This window comes from Morone saxatilis, unplaced genomic scaffold (assembly GCF_004916995.1).
Source record: "Morone saxatilis isolate NCDOM2014 unplaced genomic scaffold, NCSU_SB_2.0 Contig2, whole genome shotgun sequence".
Lineage (NCBI taxonomy): Eukaryota > Metazoa > Chordata > Actinopteri > Moronidae > Morone > Morone saxatilis.
Genome location: NW_023339762.1, coordinates 17282675 through 17295840, shown reverse-complemented (window position 1 = coordinate 17295840; position 13166 = coordinate 17282675). Strand labels below are relative to the sequence as shown.

General features: G+C 38.7%; 1 protein-coding gene across 1 annotated transcript in view; it reads left to right on the top strand.

Annotated features, from left to right (window-relative positions):
- Nucleotides 1-13166, top strand: part of mef2aa (myocyte enhancer factor 2aa) — a gene marked incomplete in the record, with an annotated part of 53353 nt that overhangs the window by 21298 nt on the left and 18889 nt on the right. The window contains 1 exon segment of the mRNA XM_035664672.1: nucleotides 982-1185. Coding sequence (XP_035520565.1) covers nucleotides 982-1185 — 204 coding nt within the window.

The following is a 13166-nucleotide window of genomic DNA, read 5'->3' as shown; positions in this document are numbered from 1 at the left end:
CCGAAGGCGAAAACAGCTGCATTTTTATCCTCCCTCTTTGTGAGTAGTGCTGTTTTTCAGCTTGAGAAATGACTGTGCCATACTGTAAAGAGGTGGTGTAACATAATGACATGTGTGTATGGGTCTGAAGCGACCACAGAGACAGAGTTGCAGAGATACAGGACATAAAGTCACTTTGCAGAGAGGGTTGCGTTACCATTGGAGTGATGTATGACCCGAAGTCCCATCTGAGGGCTCATGTTACAAGGCTTATGCTGCACTACAGAGATAGCTTTCCGTATATGGAGTCAGGGGCTACAGTAATGTATGGACCCCTGTTGTTGCCAAAGCTCTGACTCAGCTCACTGACTCGTGCCTCCAACCCTGACCTCTGTCCTGATAAGTAGACATTTCAGACATGCACTATGTCATTGCAATCATTCCTAAAGGAGGAATGATCTTGTTATCTGTCACCTTGGTTACAGTAACATTGTTGTAATATAATGAGACTGTTAATACTGCTATTTTTCTGGCTTAGCCTACATTGTATGTTCCAGATGAGAGTTACTCAGTTACTGTACTTAAATAACTTAAAATGTTTAGTTACCTACTTCTTACTTATTTCTCCTCCATTACATTTCAGTGTGAAGTATTGCATTTTTGACTTATAGTACTGTAACTTTTGTACTTTTACTGAAGTAAATTTGACTGCAGGACTTCTACTTGAAATGGAGTATTTCAACACTGTGGTATTGCTACTCTAACTTATGTAAAATATGTGAATAAGTTTCCACCACTGACAATTGTACAATTAACATGGAGGTTTAGGAATAAACTACTGCCTTTCGGTTATAATAAGAATGCTGAATGAATATTTACACTTGTGCAAATTGTGTAGATGTACAAATGTCTGTTTTGTTCGCCTGACTTTGATCTTCTTTTTAATTTAGAGAAACAGTTTTCCTCTGTAATGGATGGTTTTGTTTTCTGTGTGTTCCTCAGGTTACCTTCACAAAGAGGAAGTTTGGCCTGATGAAAAAGGCCTACGAGCTGAGTGTACTATGTGACTGTGAGATAGCCCTCATCATTTTCAACAGCTCTAACAAACTGTTCCAGTATGCCAGCACAGACATGGACAAAGTGTTGCTGAAATACACAGAGTACAACGAACCCCATGAGAGCAGAACCAACTCGGACATTGTAGAGGTGAGTGAGTGTCGCTTTCTTACTTTGTGAGGAAAAATGCCTTTCACATCATGCCCTTTCCCTCACTGTGATCTTTATAATTTGTAAAAATAAAACATCAGATTAATCAGATTTAGGCAAAATGTATTATTTTAGTGCTGGATTCAGACTATTTATTCTTGACAACTGTATGCTTAAAAGTTTTGTAAATTCTCCAAGGGTTAGGTTTTAGAAACAGTGAGTAAGAACAAGTAACAGTTTCCTTCTAGTCACCATTCAGATAGTGCACAGGAGGTCTGCGCTCCCTGATAAGTTCAGCTTCTCTTGTGCCCATCAACTGACGTGGAAAACCTATCTCTGCACACAGTAGCTGTTGACCACCATTGCTAGCTCTGTTTCCCATAGATATTATACCTGTAGGTCTTAGTACTAATGCTGCTCCTCATCACAGACCATCAGCTCGCCAATTGCTGCAGTGAAAATACAGTGTTTAGTACATTCCATACTGCTCTGTAAAACTCAACAAGCACTTGGGTTTCCTGGCACCTCCTGCATGCCCTGGCGACTAGCGGAAGAGTAAGCCACTTGTTATGCCAGTATACAAAACTGTCAGCCAAAAGTGTAAAAGCCAAAGTAAATGAGAATGATTAGGGATACATCCTGTTCCAAACATCTTTCATTGGCACACGTGTGTGTTTCTCTGCTTATTCAAGATCTGCTTTAAGAGGCTGGTATCTTCGCTCTGACTAAATAAAAGCATATACAATGTATTTTAATGCCTATTGATAAAATCATGACACTGCTAGTATCGTGTTGCTCATTCATTTTTATAGCTGTTATTTGAAATACACTTAGACTGGCTTCTTCTCCACTAACATACTTTTTATTAGACAATGCAGACTGCTGCATCGCAATACTTTTACTGCCACCTGCCCACTAAAACATACAATTTTTTTTTATTACTGTGGCCCAATTAAGAGACATTTAAAATGGGTTAGATTGAAAAATTTCAAGAATCCTAGCTTTGGAAAAGACTTTCACTTGGAGGAATTAGCGAAATTACATGCAGCATAAGGAGTCAGCTGTGGCCCATTATCTTTTATTCATACTGCTGCTGCTTGTGAATTACCTGCTTGGCAGAGCTGCAGAAGAGTGCTCTGGCATCCAGTAGACTCATGCAGTCACTCCTCCATCAGGGGCCCTCAGAGCAGTGCAGGGGCTCACCTGCATAAAAAATACATGGATACATTCCTTACTTACGTAACGGTGACCACAAATTTGTTTTTGCCGTGACTCTGGAAGCTGTCTTATTTTAAACAAGCAAACGCAACAACATCCTAAACTCAGAATCATTAGAATGTTATTCACCTCAGGCTGTTATATCACATATATCAGCGGTCTACAAATGTGTGTTTATGTTGGCAGCATGGTGTAATTGGGGTGTACATTGTGCATAATGTAGCACCAGTGGTACCATGCAGTTTTCCCACTTAGCCCTTCTGGCTACTATCAAGGAAGCTGCCCCACTGCACAAAAGGCGAGAACAAGCTGTTGTCCCTGCTCGCTCGGGCCAGCATCTTTGCAGATATGCACAAATCCCCCTCTGCCTGCTGGCGACGTGGTCAAGGTTCAGAAATGAAGAAGCAGAGCAGAAGTAACCAACCCACTCCTCTATTCACTTGGCCAAAGTAGTAGATGGTTGGTAATCTTGATAAACCTATGATTTGGTCCCATTTCAGATCTAATCTGAACTGTTTTCCCGACTGCCCGCTTCTCCACATCTGTACAGATCTTTGTACACTACATGGAGGAGCAGATTCATTTGCATTGATGGGAAGAATCCACCCCTCCCCCCATTCATCCACTAAAATGAGCCTCACATGAGGACACTTACACTGGACACTTATCTAAGTTTTTAAATTGTGTTAAACCAATCTTTGCCATGCAAACAATCATGTGCTCATTTGTCCGGTTTGGGAGGCCAGAACAACCCTCTCCCGCTTTTCATTGGGATGATCGTTCCGTGAGAGAAACTGAATCAAAGGTCACATTCCTGCTCAGTAGTACCATCTGTAGATAAAGGCTGAGCTGTGCAGTGTGGGAGAACAGTCTCCATGTTTTCCACAGATGGATGCATGCCTGGGCCACAGTTTGATAACCCAGTGGAGGGCTATGGACTTTGTCTCAAATTTGGCTTGCAGTCCAAAGCATAGCAGTAGGCTCCGATTTTTTCTTCTATGTGTGTTCGTGTGTGTTTGCGTGTGTTGATGGTCTTAACCTTACCAACACTCCAGGCGACAGGTGAACTGTTGTATGAAATCTCTCTTTTTATGCATTCACCCGTGTGTGTCACACAAACCCTTCTTCATTTTCAAACATTTCTAAACAGTATTAAGCAGGAATGTCACTGTCTATCTTTTTAAACAATGTTCTTGTTTTTCTATAATAATTTTTTGTTTTCTCAAAATCGCGTAGTAAAAAATAACAGTTATATAAAAAACGAAATGATTACTGTAAAAAAAAAATAGTGTGAGCGCCATATTTGCAGTATATCCTTTTGTGATGCAGAAGAGTAACGCACATAATAAATGTGGTATTTAATATGGTTGTGTTATTGTGAACCGAGCAGAGTATTCATGGCTGAAGGTTTTATGGTGTTGTTCCTATTGTGCTTGGTATTGAATTCTGTTTATAACACAAATGAAAATGCTGCCGTTAGTCATTAGATTAATCTAATAATATTTACTCTTCCTCCCCTCTCCGCTAGTGGGGCTAATGAGATTTTGCTCATGCTCCACTTTAACCTCACACCGTTCTCCAGCACACACAAAGATCACTGTGTCTCCAGAAGGAACCTTGAAATCAGATAGTAACTTCACAAGCTTCATTTGGCATTTATACGTCCTCTCTTTGAGCAATTCAGTCAATCAAGGTACATGGTATATATTAGGATTAATCAGGTTTGCAGGCACACGGAATCAACATTGAGTCAACACTTAATTGTAACCTTATAAAATCAGGGTTGTGAATAGGCTTTAATCCAATTTGAGAATGCAATTTCAGTCAAATACCAATGCCCTGTAATTGTAAATAACTGGACTGCACCATATGCAAAGCATTGACTTTTTACTGCCCTTTTTTAAAAATGCCTTTTACCCTTGTGATTTGTGAGAGTAAACAAACCAAGATCATTCATAGGGAAATTCTGCTTATCTTCCTCACAATGAAGAGGGGTGGCCATTGTTAATGTGACTTGGGAAAAACAGACAATTCCCTCTCTACTTATGAAGGAACGCCCCCTCACACTAGACCACTACAGTGAGAGGAAATGAGCATAAAATTATCAGATCATTTCCATTAGGTTTTATTTCATGATCGCTATCAGCTGTTGTTATAAATGGAGCTGTATTAATCATTCAATAAGATATGTAAATTTTGACCATTACTGAATGTCAAGCCCTATGTTTTCGTCTGAATCACACTTATTTCCTATTTTCCCTGTGAATTTCATGACTGCCCTTTGCAGATTTTACAGGGACAAAAGCTATTTACACAATCCCAGCTAAGGGTTCAGTTTGTCATCATGTCCCATATTGTATATCTTCTTTATTTTACTGATGGATATAATCAATTCACTGTGCTTCATAAGTGCATTTTCAGCGACTTACAACCCAAAGAAAAAGGCATTTTATTATGGAGTTACGGAATGAATCCCTTACAGTGCTTTGGGCTGAACAGGCACCAGGAGTTTCAGACAGGGGATGTTTATGTTGTCAATCAAAGGCTGAGCAGTGATTAAGACTCATTTCTATCTTAATGAATGCAAATTGGCACATCTGCTATGGTGGGCTAGCTGTCCAGACTCTTCAATTAGCATGATTGATCAATTATCCTCCTGCTGGTGGCTCACTGGAAATGGAAGCTGGGGAATGGCGGGGGGGGGGGTTGGGCGGTTGGTAGGAGAGAGGTGAAAGAACGGAATGACAGAAAACTGTCTCTCATAAATCAGATTCTTTATTGGATTAGATCAAAGATAATTGAATTTATTTTAACTCAAAGAGGACTCTGCTTTAACCATATTGTTAAAAATATATAATATAATTGAAAAAGCTTATTGTTCTTTGAAACATTTTTTAAATTTTTTTTGACAAAGATAGGTACGTTCAGGATTGGGCATGTGAAAGGCCAAATTAGTGATCCGAAGGTGATATTCCTCAGTTTAAACAGGAGAAATAATATATTACTGCGAAATGTAAATCAAAAGTTATGGTTTTTGTTCTGAATGAGTATCATGACTTTTTTTTATTCCCTTTGTGATACCAATAACTTTACGATGAACAAAAACACAAATTTGCAATTTAATTAAATGGTGTTGTCTTGATTCTCCTCAGCAGATTTTCTGATAATATTCTGGGAGAAATGAAGCTTTCAACCATGCAATATTATAAGATCATACGCTATCCAACATCTGAATTATATAGATAGGGATAATGCGCATGAAGCTTGTTGTGTGCTTTGATTTTAACCGTAAGCACAAATCTTGAATCATCAAAGGCACACTGGTGGAGACTTACTCTGAGTAGCAGAGGGCAGATGTCCTGAGATGTATGTATTTATAATTGTGAACAAAACATCAACAGATGGCAAATCAGGTCTGGCTGGCATACAGGAAACTGTCCACTGGCTACCTTGTTCTCTTATTATTGCACAAGCTATATTATAGGCTTTCTTTGATAATTAAAATAATGAGAAAAAACTGAAATACAAAACATGATATTTAAGAAGTATCTGTTGTGTATATGCTATTATAGTATATAGTAATTACAATATGGAAATGATCCAACACTGGTATAACTGTTAAATGTAAACTTAGTAAAATATCATATATTTTGTTATTTTGAACACATGAAGTATTTCTTGTAAGTAATAAAGTCTGACATTCAAGTATAAACAAGTTATAAAGGTATGACATCATGACAATTCAAATCTTAAAACTATGTTGCGTGTCATGGATAAACGTATCGTATGCTTGATTAAGAAGTTGCCCGATTCAAAAATGTGGCGTTGTATTACTGCTAGACATGTTTTGGACATTTTGAAAATGGCTGATGGGGCAGGTTGGTTGCACCTGTCCTTCATTGAATGAACAAACGAAAAACTTTTGTTTTTTACACCCAAATTACCAGTGATTTCAGATGTACTATGAAGCCCATCTCCTATGTATCAATCACATTGTCCATTCATGTACATTACTGCTGACAAGGCAGGTACTATTACCTAAGTTCTGTTGTTCTTAAATGGTATTGGTTCGACTCCCCAAGATGATTTACATTATTGCTATAAAGTCAAACTAAGTGTCCAGTGTAATGGTCAACTGCATGTGCACTCAAAAAAATCGAAGATACACACTACAACACCCAGCACATCACACAACACGAACCACACACACCTCACATCACACACACACACAGATTTACAGAAAAAAAGTGTCTCTGCCTTAACACATCTGTACACCAGATTTTGTTTTCTTTCCATTTCTGCAGTAGCCTAGCCCTTGTACACTGTAGACCAGTTGAACCTACTGTCCTGTCTGAGTTTATTCACAATAGGACACAGACCTATGCTAAATGTATTATGCAACTTATAAACCTGTTTTAAAATGAGCATGGGAACAACACAACAACACCCCACCAGAATATAGAGTTATTTAGTGTGTGTGCTAACTGTTTCAGTAAATCTCTAGTATCAAATGAGTGGATGTCCATAATATTGGTTGGATAAGTACAGGAATTCATTCACATTATTGTTGTTGCGTTTGAGCTGTAGTTTGGATAATTTTATATGAGACCATAGTTGGTAGTCTTAAAGCGTTTGCATTTATATCTGAAGACTTTTTTTTGGCCTTGTGTGTGTCTATTTAAGTATATTTTCAGTTTGTTCTCAGTGTGTTTTTCTATGAAAACTAGTAAGCTGCCATTTCTGGAAACATAGAATAGCAAGTTAATTAAACATTTTACATCTGGGTTAGATTACACTTGTGAAAAGTCATTATTCTAGTTCGAAGTATCCATGATTTCTTCTTGTCTGACTGGTCAAATTGCTCATTCTTTGCATGTAATTATCTACATCATTATCTATCATTTGCCGGTCTATTTACAGTGGCTCAGAAATGGAGAGCAGCAGTCTAAATGTAACAACAAAATCCAAATTCAGACCAAATTTATATTTCAATCAAATATCAGCTTGAAAATCTTAGATTTTTTACTAAATTCTGACTTTAAATGAGGTGAAGGCAGTTTACACAAAAAGCCAGACTGTTCTTATGGTATAGATGCAAGGTAGGCTACAAATCCAGCTAATTCAAAAATCTTCATTAATCAAATATATAAGATCAATTACTTCATTGTCAAGTCTCAATTAAACTTAATATCCACCTCCAGCTCTTTGCCATTGTCTTTCTACTTCAGTCTTTCTCTGCACCACGCCATCATAATATTACTATTCTCCTTTTTGGTATTTCACTATAGAGCTCACAGCAGCAGTGATGAGAAATCCCTTTTAAGCTAAATCAAATGTCATTGCTATTGACATAGACTTATTAGGTTGATGTTGATTTTCAGGGCTTTTCAATATATGTGAAATTTTCTGCCAGCCCTTTTTAATATTACAGAAAAAATATGTGCACTTTTGGTCTCCTGTGGTTTATTGGAGTGATATTGAAATGATTTTATATATATTTTCATTTTGACTGTAGGTCACGCACAGTACTGTGGAGTATCTTAAGTAAAATGGTATTACCTTAAGTATGATTAATTTTATAAAACTTAAAAATATATTAATGGATATGTACGTCCTCTATGAAATTGCTCTGCGGTTTCTTTTTAAGTGTCCTCCATAGGTTGCTACATAAATACTAAGCCTGTTAGTCAGTCTGTTGTCTCTGGAGAGGATGGTAAAGTAACAGCATGGGCCATTCATTTGTGTGTCTGAAATCCTATTACCGCCTCTTCATTTCGGGCTCATATAAACACACCCAGTTGTGAAGATGAGCTACTTCCTATTTCCGGCATGCCTTATGTGTTTTGTATACCTGAGAGCAGGCATTTAACCTTTGGGCCTTCGGGTCAAAACAAACACACTGACCGTTTACCCAGCACCAGCATCTATTTCCAGACTAGTGCAGTAGGACATGATAAATAACTCCTAAATGTTGTGAGAACAGAGAGAAGCGTTATCTTTGTTAGCCACAGGAATACCTCTAATGATGTTACTTACAGTTAGGTTTCGATTGTATTTTAAGACCCTGTGAGTCTTACTAACAGATACTACGCAGCATGATAAAAACTAGAAACATTACTATATGTTGTTTGTTGTTTAGTGAATGTTTTCAACAATGCATTCAGCGTGTATGAATGAATTGAAAAAAAAATATCACCGTGGCCCTCAGATTATACATTCTCTGTATGATATGGTGGTAATACTATAGTACAGCCTCTTTATAAAGTTAGGAACATGATGTAAATTCTCCAGTTCATTTAATTTGTTATTACTCTTATACAGCATACGGCATTGCATCTCAACATTAATCTCTCTTATGGAGTGGTCTGGTGATAGTTGTCTGAAAACTCTTCTCCTGCCACAGTGAGTGAAGCGGTATTAATGGTTCTGTTGCGAGCAACATGCTGGGTTTCAAAGTGCCCCTTTTTATAGGACAAGGACTCCTTTTCCTCTGGGCTTTTAGTGAAAAAGGGTCACCAGTCCTCTTTTGTAGTTTTCTCAGTGTAATGAAACGGTTGTGATAATGTACATGCAAGTATTTCACATACTATTCTGTAATATGTATAGTAATTGTTACTCTATGGTAGAGTAATTGTCTTTGATTTTTGGAATCAAACTTGCAATATTAAGTGGTAACTGTGCTCTTTATATGGGATTTTGTCCTGTAGGGTTATACAACAATTGTCCTTTGAATTGTTGAAGTCCATTATCACTTACTGGTTTTAAACCCATCATGTATTACATCTCATTTTTTTTTATTATGTCTCTGCTCTCTGGTGTGTGGTGCTTGTTACCAGGTTACTGCTAAGAGATTTTCTGCTTTTAGCACATGTTGTACTTCATTGACGTCACAGCTCTTTTCCTCCCTCTCAACTACGTTGCGTATGTCTCATTTCAAATCGAGGGTCTCTTAGAGAGCATATAATGAAAGGACGCAACAACAAAAGACCACAAGGCTTCTTCCAAACATAAGTTACCACTGACATTAAGGAGTTAATACTCCAAGGTCTTAAAAATAAGAAAAAAATATTAATTGTCTAAATAAAATGAAATATCTCAAAATCTGAAACTTAACGACACCGCAGTTTGATCGCTGTAGAGAAACATATGCTTGAGTAATTTTTTTTACCGTTTTATTTGTTACTGTTTTTTCCCCAGTTCCTATTAATTTCTAGAATATTGTTGGTTTCTTATTTGAATATGTTATATATCAAACGTCCGCAGACTTTCTCAGACCCAGTGCTTAGCAGTAGTTCAATTTGTTTAAAAAACGACTAGACGGCTCGTTTATGGAAGACACTGCATTGACATAGTGTGTGGACATAGCTTTTGCCTTTCACCTCCTGAGTAGAGAAAAAAATTGACTTTTTAATTTTTTTGCATCAGCTTACACAGAAATTAGGATGTCTGACACATCTCTCGCCTGCTGTTGGTCATACAAACAGAAATAAACTAGTAATTAAAGCTCTGATGTATCTGCTCAGTATTTTGTTAATAGTTTGCCAACTAATTGATGTTGACATTCATTTTGTATCGACTGTTACATAAATCAAACATGATTATCCTCTTTGTTTTCAAATTAAAATGTGTTGATATTTTATTTGTTTTAGTATTATAAGCTTGTCCAACCCAATTAAACACTATCTAGTGTACTTTTTATATGTTGTGATTGTTGCTATTTAGTGTTGACATCTAACATATAACATTGATTGTTACATGACTTACATTTATTTTTTTCTTAATTTCTTCACAGGCATAATACGTAATACTTAACAGGAGAGTGCAAACAAACAAGGTGGTGGTAAATGTTGAATAAAACATCAAAATGTTGCAGCTATCATTTTTTCTTTTACATTATTCCTGCAATTGATGTGTACTTAGGTTTGTAACGATATAATAACTGTTATATTCGTGACAGAATAATGGACCAGAGTGACTTATCAGTATCATAGGATGTAACATAAAAGTAACTCTTTGCTATTACAAAAAGTAATGGTAACCTGATTTGTTGCCTTTAATGCAGTAGCAGTGTGTTGGATGGCGTAGCATAGCTTCTCAAACTGAGCTCAAACCTCATACCTGTCATAACTGTGGTATGAACCACATGAAATAGGTCAGACATTGAGCTGACCTAATTTGGTTTGATCTAGTTACAGAGAAACAGTGACACTAGTTATGTTAAAGATCATTAAAACCACAAGCCAGTCCACCCTCTGTGTTCTTCAGTGACCTTGCAGGCTGAATGACTGAAATGAGACCTTGCTTTTGTGCGTAGCGGCTTCTGTGAGTTAGCTCGTGCAACAATCAGCTTGCCCTTGTGCCCCCCTCCTCCCACTGTGCGTGCTGTGCGGCCAACCCCTCCTGCCCCGGGGCGAGGACAGAGCAAAGCCTGCTGGGATAGGGGGGGCTGGGGGTTAGCTGGCACCGTGCCACCTTCCCCTGCCTGCCTGGCCTGACTGGGGGCAAAGAGGGAGGCTGCTGTGTCTCAGATTGATGAGGACAGGTCTGTGGTCTGGGTATAGAGTGTTGCAGAACAGACGTCCTGCTGGCACATCCTGCCCTCTCTGCCGCACGCCCCCCAGCCCTCCGTACTCGCCTTATCGGAACTCCTAATTGTCCTTATGAATATTTTAGAGGCGAGCAGGAATGGGAGTTCAGGGTTGGGGGTATGGTTTCAAGGGCCCTGACAGCTAATGATCCACTCAATGACCAGAGAGAGAGAGAGAGAGCGGGAGACAGGGAGTAAAAATGGATAGAAAGATTTTCAATAATATGTATGTTAAGGTTTTTGTCTGAATTGTAATTTCTTCTGATCAGTTTTTAATGCGTGACACCTTTTCTTTATGTGGAGTGGGAACAGAGTGCGTGTTCTCATTCTTTTTAATCTGTAGATAATGATGACATTGGTTTGCCTTTATCCTCAATTTGTAGTTTAATTCCCTCTTGTCTATACTGAAAATATGCAGTCCGCTGATTGAGACTGTTCTCTGACTGTGGCGGCTAATAGCTTTGTCACATCAGTCATTCACCACAGTCTCAGAGCAGAAAGCTCTGAAGGGACTGCTCACTGCACAGCAATTGCCTCTTATTCTGTAAAATGGATGGGCTATATTTAATCGGCAATCTAGTCGGTCAGATGCAGGTAATCATTTCCAGAACACAATATAGAATATGATTAGTTTGCTCTCAGATGTGTGCATTCACTGCTTTAGATTTAGTGAGCATGACTCACTTTGGATTAATAGGTCACTACTAGCCTGAGTTCACAATTCATTGTGGTCTGCCCATTGTCACTGTAGTCAGGTGGGAATCTCACTGTGTGTATTGTTTTTTTAACAGCTACAAGACAACAATATCAAAATAAAATTCAGACGAGAGAGCTTGCCCCCTCCCGCTTCGCTTCCTGTCCACTGAGTAACTAGACAATGGAGTGAGCCAAAGGAAGGACATGGATCCAGCCTCATATCCTGATATCAGTCCACTCAGTAATGTGTAATGGTCATGAGATTAAACAAGATATGTCTGGGAATTACAGAGGTCTCCTCATCTGATAGCCCCTCACTCCCAACTCACAATATGTGGTAGGAAATGAGAGAGGAAGGCTGCCTACATTACAGTAACCTAGTGCTGTACCATGGCATACGGTGCCTAAAGACCAACCAAAAGAGGCTTTTATTTCCCTCAAGTGAAGACTACAGCCCCACAGGGGAAAGGGAACATGACTGTAGTGAAAGTCTCTTAAGATGTTATATAAGAGTAGAAATATTCCTTAGCAGATAAAAGCCTTCCTATCAGCCGCCTCCCCATGCTGATTTCCTAGTGCGTTCACACTCAAAGAAGCCCTTTGATAAGCACATTAGATGGAACGGCCTGGACACAATGGTGATGTCATGAGGATTAGCACGCTACCTTGCTTAGTGTAGCGGCGGGCACAAGGGCTAATTCACGGCACTGCAGGGTGAGAGGCTGGGAGACCTGGCTGAAATTAGGTAAAGGGAGGCTGCTGCACAACAACCGGTTAGAATATAGCTTCTATGTAGTTTAGGAAAGGCTGGAATAAACACAACATGCATTAAACATTCATGTTGTACTCCAGTTTTGGAACATTTTGTGTAATTTCCTGCTGTATTTCCATTATACTACTAACTGTCTTGCTGTTGAGGGGCCTGTAATCAGAGCTGTGGTGCACCAGTCATAGGTCAGGTGGTGCTCTACCAGAAGTGAAAGCTACTGTAAAGTGAAAGCCACTGTGATTCAGGCACAATGGAAGGGACTATAGAAACAGCCTCTTCGTGCCTTCCTTTCAGCCATCTCCCCCACAATTTTTGAAGTTCAGCTTTTATACTAAACCACTATCTTTCTCCTTTCACCCTGCCTTCTATTCACGTACAGTACTGTGCAGTACATGAATAAGTTAAATGTAGAAAGCTCTCTTGACACAAGAGAGGGAGAACATCAGAGTGAGATTGTTTTCCAAGACTCACAGCAGCAGAGTAAATTGCTTGGGCCCATTTCAGTGAAAGTACTTCTCAAGAAACAGGTGATGTAGGTGGCTTATGCAATAGTTTGAGTTTTATTTTTAATCCATGGAATAGTGTTTGCTTCAATTTTACAATACAAATGTGAATATAAGCCTGAGAAGTAAGTCTAAGGTGCATAATTGAGCGAAATGGAGGTGATGATGATGATGATGTAAAATGATGAACTCTCTCTCTCTCTCTCTC